This window comes from Rhinatrema bivittatum, chromosome 1 (assembly GCF_901001135.1).
Source record: "Rhinatrema bivittatum chromosome 1, aRhiBiv1.1, whole genome shotgun sequence".
Lineage (NCBI taxonomy): Eukaryota > Metazoa > Chordata > Amphibia > Gymnophiona > Rhinatrematidae > Rhinatrema > Rhinatrema bivittatum.
Genome location: NC_042615.1, coordinates 823,460,694 through 823,485,091, shown reverse-complemented (window position 1 = coordinate 823,485,091; position 24,398 = coordinate 823,460,694). Strand labels below are relative to the sequence as shown.

The window sequence follows — 24,398 nt, the reverse complement described above, 5'->3', positions numbered from 1 at the left end:
GGTGGCAGGAAGAGGTTTCACCCTGAAATGTGGGAGATGGAGGGCAAGGAGGAGAGGGAAGGAGAGGAGGGCAGAGTGTAATGAGGTGGCGAAGAAGTTTGTCCCTGAATTAATGCAGGTGGAGGGATAGGAGGAGAGGGAAGGAGAGGAGGGCAGAGTGTAATGAGGTGGTGGAGAAGTGTCATGCTGAAATGATGGAGGTGGGGGAGGGGAGGAGAGGAGAGAAGAGGAGGTGAGAGAAGTGGTATGTGACTCTGTACTGATGGATATGGGGGAGTGGCAGGAAAGGATAGAGGAAAGTTGGGAGGTGTCACACTAAATTGTTGGGGATGGGGAGAGAGAAGGAGAGGACCCAGGGGGCAGGGAGATGTCACACTGTGAAGAAGGGGAAGAGCAGAAGAGTTGCAAGAGTTGGTAGGGAGTGTCATATTGTCAAGTAATGGAGAAGGGGGAGAGAGGTGGTGGAGTATTGTGGATGTCAGATTCTGGAGGTGAGGAATGTGTTCTGAGCATTTTTGGTTGAAATGAATTTATTATTTACAATTCAGGTGCTGCCATATTTGGGTTACGTCAATGAATCAGAAACAGAGCTCAGAAAATATCTAATAAAAAGTGCTCCTGAAATACAATAATTGCTGAACTTAGGACATCATACAGAAACAGCACCAGCAGAGCCCATGGATGGATCTTCCTCTAAGTGCAAGCCCCATTAGGATTTTGTAATTTCAAGTCCCCCGTGCACAACCACTAAAACCCAAAATATGTCTCTTGAGAGGTTGCTTTGTACTGCATTTTCTAGTGTCTGACCCGTCTTCATTGAATGTGCTTTTTGGGGGTTTCACCCTCTCTCTTTTCTTCATATTTCACCTCTCAGGAAGGTCTCAGGTCACCATTTCATAGACTGAAATATGAGATCTGAGGGTTTTAGCAACTTCACATGGGCCAATGAATATAATAATAATACTTAGCATTTTCATTGCAGTACTTGACATGCGCAACGCTGTACATTGGAGATAAGTATTGAGGTAGAATTAATCCATGGCCCAAAGACCTAAACATCTTAAGAGTCTAATTTACTAAGTATATTCCCCATGCACATAGAATAGGAAAGAAGCTTTAGTGAATCAGGCCCTGAATGAACGCCTGAGGCAAGGGGAGATAAAGTGACTTAGCCAGGGTCACAAGGAGAGTCAATCAGAGAAGCAGAAATTCAGCACTGGCTTCCCTGCTTCCCAGCTCACTGTCCTAACTCCTAGGCCAGGCTTCCTCCCAATTTAAGTGACTTCTTCTGGGTATTCCTCAGGTAACGTTCCTGACCAGCCTGAGATTCCTGTCTGGAGAGTAAGGATATTCCCAGAAGAATAGAAGAGCAGTAACCCCTCAGTGACCTGATGACGGTGGTGATAATATTAGCAGCGTAACTTAGGTCAGTTCTGTTTTACACCTAGGCCTGTATGAGTACTGTCCAGAGGGATGGAGACCTTGGAGAGGAAAGTGTTACTTTGTATCCTCAGAGGTGAAGAACCAGAGCTCCAGCCTGCAGGACTGCACTTTCCGGGGAGCTCACCTGGCTCTGCTGGAGAACCCAAGAGATCTGGTATGAATGACTACTTTAATGGGTTGGTTTTTTTTGCTACACACTACATGTGATGAACACGGTGGAGGACGTAGTGATTGTATAAAGCGAGTCAGTACGCTACAACTCACGAGGCCCAATTCCTGTTCTCTCATCAGCTCTTGCTGCAATACTGGGCAGTTTTCCTCCTTTCATCAACCCCTTGTAACTGAAGAGTAACATTAGCATCACACCTTCTCTCCATCCTATTGAGAAGCTCAGAATCCCTTTGGTGTAAAGCAGTTTCTGGGTTTCTTCCATGCCAAGATGGACCGGGCTTTATTCTGAGCAGAAAAACAGAATGAACAGAAAATGGCCGCCATTCGTCTCACTCTTCCCATCCATGAAAAATGACTGCACATCCCCTGTTACGTATGTCAACCCTTTTTAATAGATGAGCTGAATCCTAAAGGGGCATAAAAGAATTTATATCTTGGGAGTGTCTACAACCAGTCCTCTCCCCCATATTCTTTCCCAATGGGTGGGTTATTTTCTGTTGGGGGGAAGGATAAGCCTTCTAGGCCTAGGCAGGTAAAAGGAATCCACTCTCAGCTTTCTGTTGCTCTGGCTCTTCGGGGGCAGGCACACGTACAAACCATGCTGGACCCACTGGATGGAGTGTTCAAATAAAAGTTTACTCTGATTAGTTTTAAAGTAATTAGGCTGCATAAGTAATATAATGAAAGCAATTGTGTTGCAATTACAAAGGAGCAAACCTGAAGGTGCACAAGATCAGGGTCATCTTACTGTTTTTTAACCATCTATGTGGCCATCATAATAGGCACTTGTGCCAAAAATCACCATCGTTTGCCTTACATTCATCATAGGCCAAATAGTCAACTTTTTTTCAGTTTTTAATACTACACAAACAAAAATTACTTTCTTTTCCATACGAAACAGGCACCCTGACACAGGACCGTGTTTCCGGTACCTTCATCAGGCGGACTTCATGAGAACATTCATTTTTCATTATGCAAGCAGAGCAGAATTTTACTGCTGTCACTGTAATGCGTTTCTTGGAGCCAAAGTGTATACCGGTCCAGTTACATACAGGTGTAGTCAGCCCCCTCTTTGGACATTTAGCTGTAATCAGGGATGCTATGGGTCTGGGTCCAAATCTGAATGGGTAGAAAGATTGGCCACTGGATTGGCCTCTGTTGGAAACAGGATGCTGGGCTTGATGGACCCTTGGTCTGACCCAGTATGGCATGTTCTTATGTTCTTATGTTCTTAATTATCATAAATTCACACTCTAGCACAAAGATCTCCAAGAGATGCAAAACTATCCAGAATAGGAGCAAGGAGGCCAGAATTAACAAAATAGGTAGACAATAGGATTCAAACCAGTGTGCATTTATTCAATCAACACACTGGGTAGAAAGAGGACAAGTAATATATGGAGTCCAATGGTGGTGCTCAAAAAAATCAGTTTACTGAAACTAGAAAAGTGTGCAGGCCAAAATCACAAAAATCAAAATCAGCATACAACAACAGATCACCACAACAAAATATAAGGCCTGTTGTGCACCCCGTCCGTGCTCAGCCCACGCATGGGTCAGCTCACCTCTCCAACCCCTCTGCTGGTCCCGGGTTGGCCTCCTCCTCCGCAGCTGCAAGTTCCTCCAGGCCTCGGCATCCCGCGGCGGTGGTTGCCGGGCCTTCCTCCGTGCACCAGGCCTCACGACGGAGCTTGGCGCCCTCCGTGGCGTCGGCCCCGCCCCTAGGCGTGCCCGCAGACCGCCTGGTTCCTTATAGGGCCAGGGGCGGGTCCTAACTCTGCAGCGCACCCTGATTGAACTCAGAATATAAGGAAGTCCAAGCCTGCACTTCCTTGCCTTGGCAATTGGGTGTGTACTAGTTTGCCTTCATGTCTTATCACTTGTTCCAGTCTTGTTCCAGCGTCCTCCTATTCCAGCGTCCTCCTGTTCCAGCGTCTGTCTTCTCCTATGTCTCCCCAGGTAGTACCTCTCGGACTGACCCCTGCCTGTTCCTGACTATGTTGATCGCTGCCTGGATCCTGACCTCTGCTTGCCTCCTTGTCTATGCTTGATCTCTGGAACTTGACCTTCTCTTTTGGCTGACTAATCTTGAACTGATCTCTGGAACCTGACATTAGAGATGAGCTTCGTTTTTTACTACCGGGTCGTTTTTTGAGTCGGACACTTCGGGGTAAAGTTCGGTTTTCATCGGTTAGAGTTTTGGAAAAACTAAACAGGGAAAACCGAAATCGGCCCAAAAAACAATGTGGGAAAACGAAGCAAAAAAAAACAAAAAACCACCCCAAGCATTAAAACTTACTAAAAAACATTAAATACAACCCCCCCACCCACCATCCCGATCCCTCCTCAAGACTTACCAACATCTCTGGCGATCCAGCGGGGTCCCAGGAGCGATTTGTCCCGGCGTGCCTGCCTCGCTCAAAATGGTGCCGATAGCCTCTGACCTACTATGTCACAGGGGCTACCGGTGCCATTGGTCAGCCCCTGTCACATGGCCATCAGTTCCATATTGTGCTCCTGCCATGTGACAGGGGTTGACCAATGGTGCCGGTAGCCCCTGTGACATAGTATGGGCAAAGGCTATCGGCACCATTTTGATTACTGGCAGCCGTCGACGAGATCACTCCAGGACCCCCGCTGGACCCCCAGGGACTTTTGGAAAGTCTTGGGGGGGTCAGGAGGCCCCCCAAGCTGGCCAAAAGTCCCTGAGGGTCCAGCAGGGGTCCCGGAGCGATCTCCTGCCCTCAGGCCGTCGGCTGCCAGTAATTAAAATGGTGCCGATAGCCTTTGCCCATACTATGTCACAGGGGCTACCGGTGCCATTGGTCAGCCCCTGTCACATGGCAGGAGCACAAGATGGCGCCGATGGCCATGTGACAGGGGCTGACCAATGGCACCGGTAGCCCCTGTGACATAGGTCAGAGGCTATCGGCGCCATTTTGAGTGAGGCAGGCAAGCACGACGGGCTCGGAGAGACAAATCGCTCGCGGGACCCCGCTGGACCACCAGGGATGTTAGTATGTCTTGGAGAGGGATCAGGATGGTGGGGGGGTTGTATTATAGTTAATTGTAATGATTGGGGTAGTTTTTAATTTAAAAAATAAAATGTGCCCCTCCCCCCGTACAAACCTGAAAAACAGATTTTCCCCAAAGTTCAGGGAAAATCCGTGTCGGGGTTCGGGGCCCCCAATCCACTACGAATTAGGCAATTTCATTGAAATTGCCTAATACGTGATAAACGATTGCACATCTCTACCTGACATCTGCTTTGGCTGACTACTCTCGAACTGATCTCTGGAATCTGATCTCTGCTTTGGCTGACTACTCTTGGACTGACCTCTGGAACTTGACCTCGGCTATCCTTGACCACACCTCCTTGATTCTGGCCCTGCTCCTAGCCTTGTCATCGCAGACTCTATTCTGGCCTTCCTTGTTCCTCCAGGTCTCCAGTCTAGACGTCAACCGCTCACCCTTGATCCTGGTGTGCACACCATTGAACTTCCTAACTGGGAGAACCTGCGAGACCCACCTAAGCCCAAGCGGCCTGGGTCCCAAAGGGCTCCACCCGGGGGGACCGCGGGCTTCCAGTGGTGAAGCTCCAGCTAGCCTCTGTCTCCTCCTGTGCTCCGCCTCCTGGTGGCAGGTGCTTCCTGGGTCCAACCAGGGAGCCATCCCACACTGCTCCAGAACAAGTGCTACAGGTTACCAAGACCATGGACTCGGCGGCATCTCCCACCTCCCGTGCCCTACCAGGGCTGGCCGCAACTGTCCAAGAGCATCGACGAGCCTTGGAATCTTTGGCCTCTTCTGTTGAAGAGCTTCGTTCCAAGTTGTGAGATACGGCTCTGGCCAATCCCGTGGGCTTGTTGGCCTCTATGCTACCCAGGGCATCCTTGTCTCTTCCAACACCCTCCCCACAGGGCACATCCTGAAAAACCTCACCCGCATAGAGGGAGACCTAAAAGAGGGGGTACTGTTGTGCGCCCCGTCCGTGCTCGGCCCACACACGGGTCAGCTCACTTCTCCAACTTCTCTGCTGGTCCCAGGTCGGCCTCCCCAGCAGTGGCTGCAAGCTCCTCCAGGCCTCGGCGTCCTACAGCAGCAGTCGCCGGGCCTTCCTCCGTGCACCAGGCCTCATGATGGAGCTTGGCATCCTCCGTGGCATTGACCCTGCCCCTAGGCGCATGTGTTCGGACTGCCCTGCCCCTTATAGGGCCGGGGCGGGTCCTAGCTCCTTATATTCCTTATATTCTGAGCTCCTAACTCAGAATGTAAGGAAGTCCATGCCTGCACTTCCTTGCCTTGGAAATCGGGTCGACACCGTGTGTGTACTAGTTTGAATTCATGTCTCATCGCTTGTTCCAGTCTTGTTCCAGCGTCCTCCTGTTCCAGCGTCCTCCTGTTCCAGCATCTGTCTTCCCCTACGTCTCCCCAGGTAGTACCTTTCGGACTGACTCTCTGGTACTGACCTCTGCCTGTTCCTGACCATTTTGATCGCTGCCTGGATTCTGACCTCTGCTTGCCTCCTCGACTACACTTGATCTCTGGAACCTGACCTCTGCTTTGGCTGACTACTCTCAGACTGACCTTTGGAACTTGACCTCAGCTATCCTTGACCATGCCTCCTTGATTCTGGCCCTGCTCCTATCCTTGTCATTGCAGACTTTATTCTGGCCTTCCTTGTTCCTCTAGTCCTCCAGTCAACACGTCGACCGCGCACCCTTGATCCTGGTGGGCACACCATTGAACTTCCTTTATGGGAGAATCTGAGCGGCCCACCTAAGCCCAAGTGGCCCGGGTCCCCAAGGGCTCCACCCGAGAAGACCTCGGGCTTCCAGTGGTGAAGCTCCAGCTAGCCTCTGTCTCCTCCTATGCTCTCCCTTCTGGTGGCAGGTGCTTCCTGGGTCCAACCAGTGAGCCGTCCCACACTGCTCCAGAACAAGGGTCCACCTCCAAGCGCTACAAGGTCTCCTTGTCCATTTTAGATCTTATTTCTCTCCTACCCCTTCCATCTTAATCCATGGAAAATATATCCAGTCTCCAATTCTGCACTTCACAGCTACTAACCGTGTCTCCAGTCGCCCTCCCACAAAAGACTGATCATGCTTAAAGGGATATTTATGCTCCACACAAGCTTCTCACAAAAAAGTGTGGTTATGATAAGGGCAAGAATCCCAAACATCAAACCTCTCCTAATGTCCCATTGCTGGAAAAATACATGGGGATAAAATTAGTGATTATCAAAGGCCCCTCACATAGGTTTTTGGATGGTCAGTGAGTATAACTAAAGTCTCTCTATCCTTGAGGAGCTGCACCTCAGTGTAGGGCCTTGTGGCTTTCTTATCTTCCATGGGGTAGATTAATAATTGTCCAAACATGGCCTAGCACTGGTAAGAGTCCCCTCCCCACAGTACCTAAAGATCCAAAAGGAAATCCATGGAAGGCTAGTTAAGTTAGCTGGATATAGCTATCTGGCTAACTTAGCAGGAATATTCAATGGTGCAGCCACACCACTGAATATCCCTACTACTTTATAGTTAGCTGATAAGCATATTGGACAACTTTAGGATAGCCCTACCACGTGACCACAGCTAGCCACTTAAGTTGTGTGGATAACTCTGAATATCAGAGTTAGCCACATATCTTGTGTGGCTAACTTTAGCCCACCTGTACAAACATCATGCCCGCCCCTGGAATGCCCCCGACTTATGCGGATAAATTCTAGCCACATAGCAGCATACAGCTTTAAATATGGCTGGCTAGCCATTTAGATGAGGGATAAGCTCCAAAATGGCTGATGTACTAAACTGAGAACAATTTTGCATGTTAAAATGGAAAATGGTAAATAGCACACATGAAATTTAACACTTCCTAAATAACTATTTTGCTTGTGTTATTTTTTCACAAATTCATGGCTAATTAGTGTCTGTGATGCAAAAGTAAGCAAAGTAGCTCCTACCTATGAATGCAAATTTAAATGACATGCAAAAATAGTCTTGTCAATGTTTTTTCACAAAAACCTTTTGTTCATCTCAATTTGGTGTCATGAATGTTTTAGCAATAAAGTCTGAAGTCAAATAACTAAAATACTGCAGAAAATGTTTCTAACTCTAGTACTTTGACCTGAAGGAATGAAGATCTGTTGGTTCTGTTCTTTTTATTTCTAGGGCTCCATGACTTCCTCAGTCAAAGGCACTTATTGGGTTGGTCTGACCTACATCGATAAGAGATGGATGTGGCTGAATGGCACTGAGTCCAGGTGAGTCTATTCATGAAGGGCTCAATTTAATACAAGGCAGAAGCTCGGACTCTGATGTCATCAAAGAGAAGGTGACCCACATTAATGCAAGCATACATCTTTTAGATTAATCTTTTCCAAAGCCATTGCTGTCCCTTACCACTGAGTCAACGGGAAATGGAGCTTATAAATTAAAGTATATATTATATTGCACATTCATAAAACATAACGTTATATTAATATGGAAAAATATATGCATAATTTGAGAGAGAAGAAAGTGTGACAAGGGCCAGGGAGTGGTTAGAGCAGTGGGGCTGTGAGTCTGAGCAGCCTGTGTTCAAATCTAACTGCTGCTCCTTGTGACCTTGTACAAGTCAGCTACAAATCGTAGACTAGGGACAGAGCTGTACCTCTAGTACCTGAATATAATCCATCATGAAGCAACGGAAAAAAGCAGAACATAAATACATATCGATTTGGCAAAGAGTAATCATGGATTTCCCCTTTTTCTCAGTGCTTCAAACCTTCAGCGCTCCATATAGCGTTCACCAACACAAAACATTAAAAACTCTTATTTCCCAGGGGCTCATTACTGCTATCTCCTTCTGGAGCTCCCGGACCTCCCCTCTGAGACTCTGCTATATCCTGCTCTGGGAGCCACCCCAAACCCATAATGCTCTGTCTTAAGATGAACCAGGACCAGACACTGCTCTGGGGGTTTCTCAGGCCTGCTTTAAACCTGAAGAACTGCACCAGCGCCATGGATAAAGCCTTCAGGGGCCAGGGTCTGGATTCCATCCATCATCCGTAGAATTCTGCGCCGGTTCCAGCTCTTTATAGCCGATTTGTGGTTTGAACAGAAAAGATCGGCCAGACCCATACGTGAACATCACCGGGTGGCACAAATAAAAATCAAATCAATAATCAATCATTACTAACAGACCTAGAAATAGTATAAGGAACGCAGAAAGCAGACCAGGAGCAGACTGGAGGATCATATCACAGCCCTCTCTGGGTCACCACAAATCCCAAATTAAAGAAAACATGTAAAAAACAAGCCTTTCCTTAACCCTTCCCCTACTCCCTCCCCCAGTATTTTGGCCTTCCCCACCCATTTTAACCTACCCCACCCCCTTCCCTTCCCCTTATTTTGTAAACATTACCTACCACCCCTGGTTAACTCAACGTCCCCCCCCCCGTTTCAGGCCACCAAGCTTGCGGCAAATATCTATGTCATATATATATCTAAATGTTAATGTCATATACATATCTAAACTTTTCACACATACATGTTGTAATAGCCATAAAGTATATTAATCAATTGTTACCTGATGCTTTACATTATATGGCAGATATCTGGTATGTATACATCTACATTTTTCACATATATGTTATATTAGCTATACAAAATATTAAATTGTTACCTGATGCTCTACAACATACCTGTAACATGAGGAAGCAAGACGGCCCTTCGCTTCTCCCCCTCTTCCATTCCCCTATACATAACCACACTGACAACTTTATGGCATTAAACTTAGGCCGCAGTTTATTAACAGCAAAACATATAACCCGAGCCACCAACAATGAATAGAATAATTAAAAACCTTAGCCCTTCCCCCCCCCACACCCCCCCCCCGGCTCCTCTTCACTTACCACCGTGCCAAAATGGTAAGACTTCTCGATTCGCCCCTCCCCCACAGCTCACCCCGCCTCGGCTCCAGCGAGGGTAAGCGTTTAGCCTGAGCATCGGCCCCGTCTTGCTCATTAGGCCTTCCCGTATAGCAGCCCCAAAACTACACGGGCATTACCCCCCCCCCCACCACCACCAATCCATCACAATTGCAATACAATCCAACTTATGGCTCGGGTTTTCCGCCCCCTAACTGCGACAACAATCATAAACAAATACCGTGGAACATGCTCAATTTAATCGGGTGGGAGGGAGGGAAGCAAAATTCTGCTGCTTGCTTCGCTGTTGCTGCCCAACTGCCAGCATTCCTCACTGTACCCTGCTTTGAATCTACGCAGGCCTTTGGGCCTTTGCTGATCCTGCTGCCCTATTACTATCCTGCTTCCCCCTGCTTCCTTGCCTCACTGCTTCGGGCATTATGTGGTTTCATGTTCAATGTAGTCCTTGTCCTGGTTTGTCTACTGTCATTGTCTGTCTTGCTTGCCCTAGTTCCCCTCATCCAGCTCCTGCTTACCTGCATCCAGTCTGATGCTTACCCACAAGCTATCCTGGTTCCACCCATACCTGCACTCAGTTCCAGTATAACAGACCACGCTTACCTGCATTCACATCCACTCGTACTCACATGCTGTTCCCTTGTTTCCTGAAGTTCACACTTGCACCCATACTCTCAGCTCCAGAGATTCTTCTCAGCCAGCACCCAGTTTCAGAGGGCCTTCTCAGCGGAGACCCAGCTCCAGGAATTCTATCATTGTGCACCTGGCTCCAGAGTCTCTACTCAGCCGTAACAGCATGCCGAAGCCAACCACCTCCAGATATAGGGACTGGAGTCTGCATCAGTTCGTTGAGTCAACTTATTTTCCCATACAACATTTCTGTTGGGATTGTGGACCCATGGACTGGGGTGAGAGTTGGTGCTACCACTGAGGGACGGCCTCCAATGGTCCTCATCGCCAGAAGGCAGTGCTGGTGAGGACGACCCGGCTGGAGCTTCACCTATACCAGCCATCATTCCCCTCAGGTTGAGCCCTTGGGTGCCGGGGCTGGCAGCGCTTAGGTGCGGGTCTCCTCGACGAAAACGGATCTAGCGGCAGGCAGAGGCAAAGTCAGGAGTCTGGGTTGTGGCTGGCGGCGAAGGTGCGAAATGAAGATACAAACCAGAGGTCAGGGGCAGGCGGCAGTCGAGCAGAGACGAGGAAGCAAGCTGAAGTCAGAACCAGGAGATCAAGACGAGGAAGAGGATGCAGGATCCAAGGACGAGGAAGGGCATGGAGTCAGGAACATAGGAGCAGACAGGGACACAGGAACTGGAACCACCGGAACAGGAATCAGGATCAGGAACTGGAGACACAAGAACCAGGAACAGCAACTGGCACTCCAAAGAGATGGACCTGTTGCCAAGGCAAAGAACTGAGGACTGAGTCAGGGTTTAAATACCCCTCAGTCCTGACGTCATCAGTAGGGACCGAGCCGAGGTTTCCCGCCACGGCCCCTTTAAGAGGTCGGCTGAGTCGCGCGCACGCGCCTAGGGAGGCACCCGCAGCAGGAGGATCGGAGGCATCCAGGGCCGTGTGGAGACCATGGTGGTGGCCGACGGAGTCAGAGCGTGCCGCGCCAGCAGGCAGGAGGTCCGTGGGGCATCAGATCAGGTAGGGGGGACCGGCCGCGAGTTGCCGCAACCGGGAGCCCCAGCAATTTCTGATTCTCAGCTACATTTTACCTGTACTCATTACCAAACTTTGAATTACCCACATTACCAAGATTGTCTAGCCTGTCAGCTCTCAGCCCAGAAATCCCGGGCTTGCAGTAGCTGTCAGAAGAAAAATGTTTCAGTATACCAAGAATGCTTGAACTGTAACACTCCTAAGCCAGGATGGCGGAAATGTCCCTGTATCCCTCGCCTACTACCCCTAGACAAAGCTTGCCCCAGCAGAGGACTCCAGGCTTCATCTTCCACAGCCCCAGCTTCCACATCCCCAATCCTCTTTCAGCAGCAGAAAACTGGAAGACTTATCTGCATACTTCTCCCAGCAGGCCCAGAAGATGATTCCAGAGGACACCATGAGCCGTTTAGGCTTCATGTTTCATTGCCCCCACACTCTTTCCAGCAACAGGAAGGAAAGACTCATTTGAATACCTTTTCCTGTAGTGGATTCCAAAAGATTCTACAAGCCATCTAGATTTTACATCTTTCAATGATTTTGATGTTGGCCTCTGCACAAAAGAGGTAATGTAAAGCTCTACAGCAGGATTTATTCAGCAGCATTTAAGATAACCACTCCTGGGGAACTACATTTCCTAGAATTCCCAGGGTCAGTCTATAGGATGTGGGATGTCACCAGTGAACAGCTGATCAATGAGGGGCCAATCCCTTGCAGCTATAGGCTGCTGGGTTCCATAAAACGTCAGCACAGGAGGAGGGGAGCAGCTGAGCTGTCCTGGAGCAATTCTTAGAGCAGGAGCAGCTTTTCAGCTGCTAAGTTTATATTTTCATGTATAAAGTGACTAAGCTGTATCTATATTGAAGCAGGTTGTGGAGCTGAAATGCTTGTGGGAGGCTAGCTTTTAAGTAATAAAGGGAATCTAATATGCCACTGAACCCCTTAAAGATAAGGCTGGTTTTAGACATAACTATGCACTGTGTGCCCTTGAGAAGAGGGGAAAATGAATAAGAAAACACTCCAAAGGGGATTCTAGTCGGCAAGATAAAGCAACCCTGTTATTGTAGGAGCCCAATGTGTTTAAGAGAAGCTGAGTTTGGGCTGTGTAAAAGGCAGCAGTGCTCCTGTGAAAACGAAAAACCTAAATACTTTGCACCTTCAAACTCAAGGTTTTGGAATATTCAACCAATTGACTTTACCAACCACACTAATATTCTGTTGAGATTGTCTGTTAATTTAATCTATAAACTGTTTCTCTGTTTTATCCCTTTTAAATCCATGAGTTAAAATGCAACGAATATTGTTAAGGAGAAGGTGGAATGTTTCATAAAATTTCTTAAACACTACTACAGTGTAATGTATCGGATTTTTAATTCATGAATGCGCCACCTCCGTCCTTATGATTCTTCTGGAGCGTTCATGATTAAAAAATCCAATACATTACACTGTAGTAGTGTTTTAGAAATTTTATGAAACATTCCACCTTCTCCTTAACAATATTTGTTGCCCTGTGAAAATGAAAGCATGGACCCAGTGTGTGTGTGTGTGTGTGAATTAGGGTTAACTTTTTGGCTGTGTTTATGACCACAGTGCTCCTGTCAGAAACTAAAGAATTAAATCCAGTGTGTTTGTTTAATTTAAATTGAGTTTTGCTGTGTAAAATGCAACCCCGTTTCTGCAAAAGCTAATGAATTAAACCCTGTGTGTTTTGTTAATTGAAGCTAAGTTTGACTGTGTAAAATGAGGAATTAAAACCCTGTGTGTGTTTAAGTAAGCCAAAGCTGGACTGGGTAGCTGTAGCAATTCCATTCTGAAAGCACTTTAAATGCTAAGTTTATAAATGTTCTTATTGTATGATTTGTGCCGTGAGAACAAGAGTTTAGTAGCTAAGCAGTCTTTGATTGCAAATCTAATGGCTGGTGCAGAGTTTAATCAGGGCTAAGGTGATGCATTATAACAAATAGAAGTGGATTAATTAAATGTACATATGACACTGCTGCTAAAACGGAAGCTAGACCTAAGTGGTATGGTCTCAACTACTAGGGGTTAAAGGAAAAATTATGGGACAGAAACTTATAAAAGGTGACCTCTATGATTTATGTTTCGGGAAGGCTGGTGATTTTGAAGTTCCTGGAAAGCTGCCCAGAATGATGCAGTCAAAAGGTGCTTAAAACTCTAAATGGTGAGACTTATTGAGGCTGAAGGGAACCAGGATTGTATCCCACAGGTCCAGACCCAGAGGAAAGCCTCCCGTGTGCCTAGCTAGGCAGGACCATGCCTTTTGTCTAATAAGAGGGTCTCTAATATCCTAAGGTCCTATGTTAGCCTTTAGGTTCCCTGCTTCCACCGTGCACCAGTCCCACAGTGCCTACCAAGGGGGAATCAGCTAGAAGGAGAGCAGGCTGACTTCTGGGGTTTTCTAACCTCCTGAAGCTATAGGAACCATATAACTCCCACCCTCCGGTATCCCCAGCAGAGGTTCAACAGATCTATTTCTTTGCCCCAATAACAGGAAAGTATTTCAAAACAAGAGCCTATAAGGTGTGAAACCAGGTAGTTATAAATAGATTAATTGTAGTTTCTGGAGACTCAGATATCTTTAAAAAACCCAATAGATTAGAAGTCCTTTTAGATTAGTTTGAACATCCCTACTCGCTTGGAAATTTTTAAATTGCTATCAGCTGAAGAAAATTAGAAAGAAGATTAGTCCAGCAATGAGAGGGGGCTCTCTGGTCTCTTGCACTGAGTGCCACATCCCTAATTATCTGCCAGTGGGTGAGAGGTAGTCCGAGTGTGTTCAGTGCCTCAGAGAATATGGCTGGAGTGGCAGGGGCTCGGGGTGCTAGAGGGCACATTGGACTGGGAGAAGGGCTTGGCCTGTGGGTACAGTTGGCTGTGCTGTGGCTGCTGGGGAGGAGGAGGGATTGTGCTGGGGCTGGGAGGGAGAGATTGACAAATAGGAGCCTGCGGGAGAACTTCCATAGCTGGCTGTGCTACTGCTGGGAATGGGGGGGGGGAGAAGGAAGATTGTGCTGCACCTGGGGCTGTGAGGAGTGGAGGGCAGGCTGAGCTGTGGCAGGGGAGAGGAGCTTGGCCTGTGCTTACAGTTTTGCTGTGCTGAGGGGGGAGAAGGTAGGCTGTGAGCAGTGGAGGGCAGGCTGTGATGGGGCTGAGTAGGTTGTACAGTGGCTTGGAGTGGGAGGGCAGGCTGGGGAGGGAGGGGAGAGTAATTCAGAGGAGAATGTGTGGGATTTCTGCGGGCGTCAGCTGGTTGGTATTTAATATGATGTTTCCTCTTTGGCACCATGCCTAAGCTGCAGACCTCTGCTGCTGTCGCTTTCCTGTTCTGTTCCTTCACAGACAGGGACCTAAGTGGTGACTCTTTAGCAAACAGGATGTGGTAATTGTGTCCACCATGTTCTCCTCTTAACCGTCATGGAGCAGCTGCAGCCGTGCCCTTGCTGTAAGCAACCTTGAAGCTCCTTTGGCAAGGAGGGCTAAAAATCCCAAATAATTATTAATGCACTGCTGATTAGACCTCTTAGGATTTCCAAGGCAAATTACAGCAACTCAGCTGCTTCGTCCACACTTCATAATCACAATGGTGTTAGTTTTGTCTCTAACATATAAAGCGATTCCCCTACCCACACACACTTTTTTTTTTTTTTAACCTATCTTGTCCTTCTGAAAAGGATAGAGAATAGATCAACATCTTACCAGTGACCACAAGTTAAGACCTTGGTGGAAAGGATTGCACCCTTCTCCCCTTCCTTCCGAGCAGACGAGCTCTGAAGAGTGAAATACCTCAGAGTTTTGAGGTTTTGAAATTAGTCACCCAGGGACGCATCCTTTTATGTGGGCTCCCACCGTCAGCATTTTTCTTCTTCTCCCTTCATGATATCAGTAATGTACAGCAGCCCAGGTGTGGGGACAGGCGGAGCTTCAAGAAGTAGGACCTTGGTCATTGGATCTTCTCCTCCAGGCTGCAAACTACTGACTCATTCTCAACCAGACTTGACTCTTCTTCCCCCTTAACAGAGGGCAATCCTGGTCCGTACCCACTGCGGCGGGTTCCATGGGTGCATGACTGAATTGCAGCCAGGAATTTAGCTGGCTACATTATTGTTGGGTGAATTTTTCAACTTCAACCTGGCCCGCTAAGCTTCAGCTGAAAAAGAGCTTAAATCTAGCCGGCTGTAACATAATGAGCTATCTCACTGCTGAGCAGCTCTCTGACATTCACAAGAAAATGCCTTTACAGACAGAAAAAGCACCCGCAGGAAGAGGGGCCCTGGCAAGGGAGAGTCACACTACCCTGCTGTTCGTGGAGAGCTCTCAACCACCCTTCTTCCCCGGCTCCCATCCTTCATTCCCCTGGTCCTCCATCTTCAACATCTTCCTTTTGCTTTCATCCTGCCATCATTTCACCTCAGTCTTCCATCATCCCCTCATTACCTCACCTTCAAACTTCCTGTCTCATCTTCTTCTTCCTCCTCTATCTTCCTTCTTTTCTCCCATCTTCTCCTGCTATCTAAATCTTGAACTCCAGATGTAGCAGTGGTGACTTCCGGTTGCAAGCACAATGATACAGCTCAGCTTTCCTGGTCTCCAAGGCTGCTCCTCCTCCTCTCACACCCACAATGCACACTTCTGGTAGAATAGAAGCAGGAGCAGTCACAGGAGCAGAGAGTGCGGGCTCTCTGTCACTGTCTCCATGGCTGCTGCCCCTCCTCCTCTCACACCCACAGTGCACACTTCTGGTAGAATAGAAGCAGGAGCAGTCACAGGAGCAGAGAGTGCAGGCTCTCTGTCACTGTCTCCATGGCTGCTCCTCCTCCTCTCACACCCACAGTGCACACTTCTGGTAGAATAGAAGCAGGAGCAGTCACAGGAGCAGAGAGTGCAGGCTCTCTGTCACTGTCTCCATGGCTGTCCCTCCTCCTCTCACACCCACAGTGCACACTTCTGGTAGAATAGAAGCAGGAGCAGTCACAGGAGCAGAGAGTGCAGGCTCTCTGTCACTGTCTCCATGGCTGCTCCTCCTCCTCTCACACCCACAGTGCACACTTCTGGTAGAATAGAAGCAGGAGCAGTCACAGGAGCAGAGAGTGCAGGCTCTCTGTCACTGTCTCCATGGCTGCTCCTCCTCCTCTCACACCCACAGTGCACACTTCTGGTAGAATAGAAGCAGGAGCAGTCACAGGAGCAGAGAGTGCAGGCTCTCTGTCACTGTCTCCATGGCTGCTCCTCCTCCTCTCACACCCACAGTGCACACTTTCTGGTAGAAAAGAAGCAGGAGCAGTCACAGGAGCAGAGAGTGCAGGCTCTCTGTCACTGTCTCCATGGCTGTCCCTCCTCCTCTCACACCCACAGTGCACACTTCTGGTAGAATAGAAGCAGGAGCAGTCACAGGAGCAGAGAGTGCAGGCTCTCTGTCACTGTCTCCATGGCCGCCCCTCCTCCTCTCACACCCACAGTGCACACTTCTGGTAGAATAGAAGCAGGAGCAGTCACAGGAGCAGAGAGTGCAGGCTCTCTGTCACTGTCTCCATGGCCGCCCCTCCTCCTCTCACACCCACAGTGCACACTTCTGGTAGAATAGAAGCAGGAGCAGTCACAGGAGCAGAGAGTGCAGGCTCTCTGTCACTGTCTCCATGGCCGCCCCTCCTCCTCTCACACCCACAGTGCACACTTCTGGTAGAATAGAAGCAGGAGCAGTCACAGGAGCAGAGAGTGCAGGCTCTCTGTCACTGTCTCCATGGCCGCCCCTCCTCTTCTCACACCCACAGTGCACACTTCTGGTAGAATAGAAGCAGGAGCAGTCACAGGAGCAGAGGATGCAGGCTCTCTGTCACTGTCTCCATGGCTGCCCCTCCTCCTCTCACACCCACAGTGCACACTTCTGGTAGAATAGAAGCAGGAGCAGTCACAGGAGCAGAGAGTGCGGGCTCTCTGTCACTGTCTCCATGGCTGCTGCCCCTCCTCCTCTCACACCCACAGTGCACACTTCTGGTAGAATAGAAGCAGGAGCAGTCACAGGAGCAGAGAGTGCAGGCTCTCTGTCACTGTCTCCATGGCTGCTCCTCCTCCTCTCACACCCACAGTGCACACTTCTGGTAGAATAGAAGCAGGAGCAGTCACAGGAGCAGAGAGTGCAGGCTCTCTGTCACTGTCTCCATGGCTGTCCCTCCTCCTCTCACACCCACAGTGCACACTTCTGGTAGAATAGAAGCAGGAGCAGTCACAGGAGCAGAGAGTGCAGGCTCTCTGTCACTGTCTCCATGGCTGCTCCTCCTCCTCTCACACCCACAGTGCACACTTCTGGTAGAATAGAAGCAGGAGCAGTCACAGGAGCAGAGAGTGCAGGCTCTCTGTCACTGTCTCCATGGCTGCTCCTCCTCCTCTCACACCCACAGTGCACACTTCTGGTAGAAAAGAAGCAGGAGCAGTCACAGGAGCAGAGAGTGCAGGCTCTCTGTCACTGTCTCCATGGCTGTCCCTCCTCCTCTCACACCCACAGTGCACACTTCTGGTAGAATAGAAGCAGGAGCAGTCACAGGAGCAGAGAGTGCAGGCTCTCTGTCACTGTCTCCATGGCCGCCCCTCCTCCTCTCACACCCACAGTGCACACTTCTGGTAGAATAGAAGCAGGAGCAGTCACAGGAGCAGAGAGTGCAGGCTCTCTGTCACTGTCTCCAGGGCTGCCCCTCCTCCTCCTCTCACACCCAAAGTGCACACTTATGGTAGAATAGAAGCAGGAGCAGTCACAGGAGCAGAGAGTGCAGGCTCTCTGTCAATGTCTCCAGGGCTGCCCCTCCTCCTCTCACACACACAGTGCACACTTCTGGTAGAATAGAAGCAGGAGCAGTAACAGGAGCAGAGAGTGCAGGCTCTCTGTCACTGTCTCCAGGGCTGCCCCTCCTCCTCTCACACACACAGTGCACACTTCTGGTAGAATAGAAGCAGGAGCAGTAACAGGAGCAGAGAGTGCAGGCTCTCTGTCACTGTCTCCAGGGCTGCCCCTCCTCCTCTCACACACACAGTGCACACTTCTGGTAGAATAGAGGCAGGAGCAGTCACAGGAGCAGAGAGTGCAGGCTCTCTGTCACTGTCTCCAGGGCTGCCCCTCCTCCTCCTCTCACACCCACAGTGCACACTTCTGGTAGAATAGAAGCAGGAGCAGTCACAGGAGCAGAGAGTGCAGGCTCTCTGTCACTGTCTCCATGGCTGCCCCTCCTCCTCCTCTCACACCCAAAGTGCACACTTATGGTAGAATAGAAGGAGGAGCAGTCACAGGAGCAGAGAGTGCAGGCTCTCTGTCACTGTCTCCATGGCTGCCCCTCCTCCTCTCACACCCACAGTGCACACTTCTGGTAGAATAGAAGCAGGAGCAGTCACAGGAGCAGAGAGTGCGGGCTCTCTGCCACTGTCTCCATGGGTGCCCCTCCTCCTCTCACACCCACAGTGCACACTTCTGGTAGAATAGAAGCAGGAGCAGTCACAGGAGCAGAGAGTGCGGGCTCTCTGTCACTGTCTCCATGGGTGCCCCTCCTCCTCTCACACCCACAGTGCACACTTCTGGTAGAATAGAAGCAGGAGCAGTCACAGGAGCAGAGAGTGCAGGCTCTCTGTCACTGTCTCCATGGCTGCTGCCCCTCCTCCTCTCACACCCACAGTGCACACTTCTGGTAGAATAGAAGCAGGAGCAGTCACAGGTGCAGAGAGTGTGTGCTCTCTGTCACTGTCTCCATGGCTGCCCCTCCTCCTCTCACACCCACAGTGCACACTTCTGGTAGAATAGAAGCAGGAGCAGTCACAGGAGCAGAGAGTGCGGGCTCTCTGTCACTGTCTCCATGGGTGCCCCTCCTCCTCTCACACCCACAGTGCACACTTCTGGTAGAATAGAAGCAGGAGCAGTCACAGGAGCAGAGAGTGCGGGCTCTCTGTCACTGTCTCCATGGCTGCCCCTCCTCCTCTCACACCCACAGTGCACACTTCTGGTAGAATAGAAGCAGGAGCAGTCACAGGAGCAGAGAGTGCAGGCTCTCTGTCACGGTCTCCAATAGGGATGTGAATCGTTTTCCATATCGTCTTAATGATAGAAATCGTGTGGCAGGGCAAGAAAATCGTCTTAGGCACGATTTTTTAGTTAAAAATCGTTTAAAAATCGTTTTTTTCCGATTAGTGCGCACTAACTCGAGTTAGTGCGCACTAACGGGAGTTAGTGCGCACTAACTGGGAGTTAGTGCGCACTAACTGAAAATGATACAATTTGACACTTTTCAGGTCAGTTAAGGTCAGTTTAGGAATGAATATGTATTCCTATTGGCTGCCCTCTTATTTATTCATGTTACCAAGTTTCCTACTGACAGTATATGGGGGATGGGAAATGGAAACAGTTGGTAGCTTGACAAAACAAGTAATGTGATCAGTCAATGTGACTAGAACTTGTGCCCTAACCCTGATACCAGGGGTATTGTGATCTTCCTGCACACAGTGCCCTATCCCTATTAATACCAGGAGTGTTGTGATCTTCCTGCACACAGTGCCCTATCCCTAATACCAGGGGTGTTGTGATCTTCCTGCACACAGGCCCTATTCCTGATACTGGGGGTGTTGTGATCTTCCTGCACACAGTGCCCTATTCCTGATACCGGGGGTGTTGTGATCTTCTTGCACACATCCCGATATCAGGGATAGGGCACTGCATGCAGGAAGATCACAACACTCCTGGTATTAATAGGGATAGGGCACTGCATGCAGGAAGATCACAACACTCCTGGTATTAATAGGGATAGGGCACTGCATGCAGGAAGATCACAACACCCCTGGTATCAGGGATAGGGCACTGTGTGCAGGAAGATCACAATACCCCGGAGGAGTGAGGGTGAGGCAGCTCCCCCCTGTCTGTGAAGCCAGCCTCTCACTAGTAATGCAGGGAGGGAGCTGTCTCAGACTTCACCATCCTCCCCCCCCCCCCCTCACCCACACACCATTCACTAGCTGGGACATGGGGGAAGTCAGGAGTGAGGGACAGGCAGCTCCCCCCTGTCTGTGAAGCCAGCCTCTCACTAGTAATGCAGGGAGGGAGCTGTCTCAGACTTCACCATCCTCCCCCCCCCCCTCACCCACACACCATTCACTAGCTGGGACATGGGGGAAGTCAGGAGTGAGGGTCAGGCAGCTCCCCCCTGTCTGTGAAGCCAGCCTCTCATTAGTAATGCAGGGAGGGAGCTGTCTCAGACTTCACCATCCACCCCCCCCCCCCTCACCCACACACCATTCACTAGCTGGGACATGGGGGAAGTCAGGAGTGAGGGACAGGCAGCTCCCCCCTGTCTGTGAAGCCAGCCTCTCACTAGTAATGCAGGGAGGGAGCTGTCTCAGACTTCACCATCCTCCCCCCCCCCTCACCCACACACCATTCACTAGCTGGGACATGGGGGAAGTCAGGAGTGAGGGTCAGGCAGCTCCCCCCTGTCTGTGAAGCCAGCCTCTCACTAGTAATGCAGGGAGGGAGCTGTCTCAGACTTCACCATCCTCCCCCCCCCCCCCTCACCCAGACACCATTCACTAGCTGGGACATGGGGGAAGTCAGGAGTGAGGGTCAGGCAGCTCCCCCCTGTCTGTGAAGCCAGCCTCTCACTAGTAATGCAGGGAGGGAGCTGTCTCAGACTTCACCATCCTCCCCCCCCCCCCCCCCCCACCCACACACCATTCACTAGCTGGGACATGGGGGAAGTCAGGAGTGAGGGTCAGGCAGCTCCCCCCTGTCTGCGAAGCCAGCCTCTCACTAGTAATGCAGGGAGGGAGCTGTCTCAGACTTCACCATCCTCCCCCCCCCCCCCCTCACCCACACACCATTCACTAGCTGGGACATGGGGGAAGTCAGGAGTGAGGGTCAGGCAGCTCCCCCCTGTCTGTGAAGCCAGCCTCTCACTAGTAATGCAGGGAGGGAGCTGTCTCAGACTTCACCATCCTCCCCCCCCCCCCCTCACCCACACACCATTCACTAGCTGGGACATGGGGGAAGTCAGGAGTGAGGGTCAGGCAGCTCCCCCCTGTCTGTGAAGCCAGCCTCTCACTAGTAATGCAGGGAGGGAGCTGTCTCAGACTTCACCATCCTCCCCCCCCCCCCCTCACCCACACACCATTCACTAGCTGGGACATGGGGGAAGTCAGGAGTGAGGGTCAGGCAGCTCCCCCCTGTCTGTGAAGCCAGCCTCTCACTAGTAATGCAGGGAGGGAGCTGTCTCAGACTTCACCATCCTCCCCCCCCCCCCCTCACCCACACACCATTCACTAGCTGGGACATGGGGGAAGTCAGGAGTGAGGGTCAGGCAGCTCCCCCCTGTCTGTGAAGCCAGCCTCTCACTAGTAATGCAGGGAGGGAGCTGTCTCAGACTGGTATCAGGGTTAGGGCACTGTGTGCAGGAAGATCACAACACTCCTGGTATTAATAGGGATAGGGCACTGTAAGAGATGACTGTAGTAGATTGAATAAAGATCTGATGTTTCTGCTCTCCTCACACCAAACAAAAACAACACACAAGCAGAGAAGCCCTTCTTACAAAGCTGAGCTAGTGAGTTAAGTAGGAGGAAAAGTAAACATACTGGTGCCAGTGTGGCTACTTAAAAAATACACTTACCAACAATCAATTACATATATTTGAACTGTGTACAGTTCCAGCCAGGACCACCTTTCTAAAATGCACAGTGATTGGCAAATTCAACATGCACTAGCATTTCAGGTGCCTGCTAACAAAAATAATAAACAAACAAGTTCTAGTCACGTGAGTGCTGATCATTACATTACTTTTTTTGTCAAGCTTCCAACTGTTTCCATTTCACATCCCCCCAACCATATTGGTAACATCAATAGATAAGAGCACAGCCAGCCAATAGGAATACATACATACATATTCATTCCTAAGTGACCTTTACTGACCTGGGAAGTGTGAACACTTTGTTTCATTTTCTGTTGGTGTTCGTTAGTTTCCAGTTCCATTTCCCATCCCCCCAACCATCACCTCAGTGGTAACCTTGGTAACATCAATAGATAAGAGGGCAGCCAGCCAATAGGAACACATATTCATTCCTAACTGACCTTCAGTGACCTGGAAAGTGTTTATTTGTATCATTTTCAGTTAGTGCGCACTAAATCGAGTTAGTGCGCACTAACGGGGAGTTAGTGCGCACTAACGGGGAGTTAGTGCGCACTAACACGATTTAACGATTTTTAACGATAAATCGTTAGAATTTCTATTGTATCGTGTTCTATAACGATTTAAGACGATATAAACATTATCGGACGATAATTTTAATCGTTGAAAAACGATTCACATCCCTAGTCTCCAATACCAAGGGAGAGGAGCAGGCAGCCCAGGAATCTCCTGCACAGTCTGGAAGACTTTCAAACTGCTTTGCTCAGGCTTTGATGTAAAAGTCCCTGTGTGTGAGAGGGAGATCGAAGCACCTGGGTCTCACGTCTAATGCATGAAACTGCAGCAATCTGGCTTTGAGGTGCCCTAACTAATATGTGCTGGGATCATAATCAATGGGCTGTGCAATATAATTGTAATTATTAAATTAGCTGCTTCTTCTTGTTTCACAATAGATCTCCTGTTCATGTTCGTGATAATTCCCCCTGTGCAGTGCTGACTTTTAATGGACTGTTTGACTGGAACTGCGACTATCCCAATCCCTGGATCTGTGAGAAACCTGCTGTCCAGCTGCAGATTGATCAGGATCAGAATCTTCCAGTGATATTGATTAATGGTGTAAAACTCGCTAATGTAACCAACGTGAAACTGCAAACCTAGCAGCAGACCCTGAGCTCAGTAACGGGATGTGGTGTGGTCTCTCCTTGGTCCACATTCAGATTAATGTTTTTCACTCTCTCTCTGAATCCAGAATCTTACTGACTCTTTGCTCATAGTATGATGCCAAAGAAATACATACTGATCTAATAAGTAAAACAATATATGTAATACTAATGACAGTATAATAAAATAAACTATATATTCAGTTACAAAATACAGACTACTTGTTTCTTGATCTTTTTTGTTCTACACTTTGAGCATCAACATTCAAGAGAAGATTATAAATCTAAATAATCATAGAGAACTGCCGGGTTCCGCTGCTGGTCCATATTGTCCCCGGTCAGGTTTTATTTCTGGCCTGGTGGCAGGATACAACATAGATGACTGGGTGAGTGGTCTGAGTAATCTAGGGGGGGTGCAGGCTGAAGAGCCAGAGGGGTCTGGATGATCTGGAAATAGTCTGAGTGAACTGGTGGTCTAATTAGTGAAGCTGGCAATGTGTCCTTCACAGGAGGATGTCTTAAGATCTGCTTACCCAAGGAAGATATGGAAAGTGTAACCACTTAAAATTAGGAGCCCTTGAATGAGTCCTTGGTGCAGTTTAAAACTTGGAGTTTAAAATTTGGTGCATTTTAAAACTTGCGTGCAATTGCACACACTTTAACATTTGTGCATATGTGTGCTCGCGTGCCCATCCGCACGTGTATGGATGCCTGCATGCTTGTTTTAACATTACTGTCTGAATGAGTACTTGAGGAGCTTAACAAATGTCCCAAGGAGGTGTCAGTGCAGGAAGTAGTTTCCCTTCTTCTCAGGCCATTGCTCTAATCACTAGGCCACTCCTTTCCCTGCAGAGAAGAATATATATATTTTTTCTAATGCCTGCTGTAATATTTGCTGTCTGACGCCTGGGAGTTAGTACTGTTTTGGTAGGGTAGGTTTGCTCTATACCTCTGACTCTGAGGGTTTTGTGTTACTTCACAGAAAACAGAAGAGCATAAGATTTCCCATAGTTGGTCAAATCAAGTTCAGCATCCTGTTTCCAATGGTGTCCAATCCATGGCACAAGTATCTGGTAGGATCCTAAATGATCAAAAGATTTGATGCTGCTTATCCCAGGGACAAGCAGTGGATTCCCCCAAGTCCACTTTAATAATAGCTTATGCTCTTTTTTTTCTTCCAGGAACGTTTACTTCTTTTTTTTTTTTTTAATATAGCTACATAAACAGCTTTTACCACATCTTCCAGCATTGAATTCCAGAGTTTAATTATGCATTGAGTGAAAAAAATATTTCTCCCAGGCGTAGTCACTTTCCTGCTACACCATGTTTCCTCCTTCGATACTGCGACACCTCCCATTCACTCTGGGACAC

The 24,398-nt window shown here is 49.0% G+C and overlaps 1 protein-coding gene across 1 annotated transcript in view; it reads left to right on the top strand.

The window, feature by feature from the left end:
* The window catches only part of LOC115082468 (killer cell lectin-like receptor subfamily B member 1B allele C), a 69,615-nt gene extending 46,408 nt beyond the window's left edge, over nt 1-23,207 (top strand). Inside the window, exons 5-7 of the mRNA XM_029586697.1 lie at nt 1,449-1,597; nt 7,782-7,873; nt 22,821-23,207. Of these exons, the coding sequence (XP_029442557.1) occupies nt 1,449-1,597; nt 7,782-7,873; nt 22,821-23,025 (446 nt within the window). The 3' untranslated portion in view covers nt 23,026-23,207. The remainder of the gene's footprint in view (nt 1-1,448; nt 1,598-7,781; nt 7,874-22,820) is intronic.
* The last annotated feature ends 1,191 nt before the right edge of the window (nt 23,208-24,398 follow it).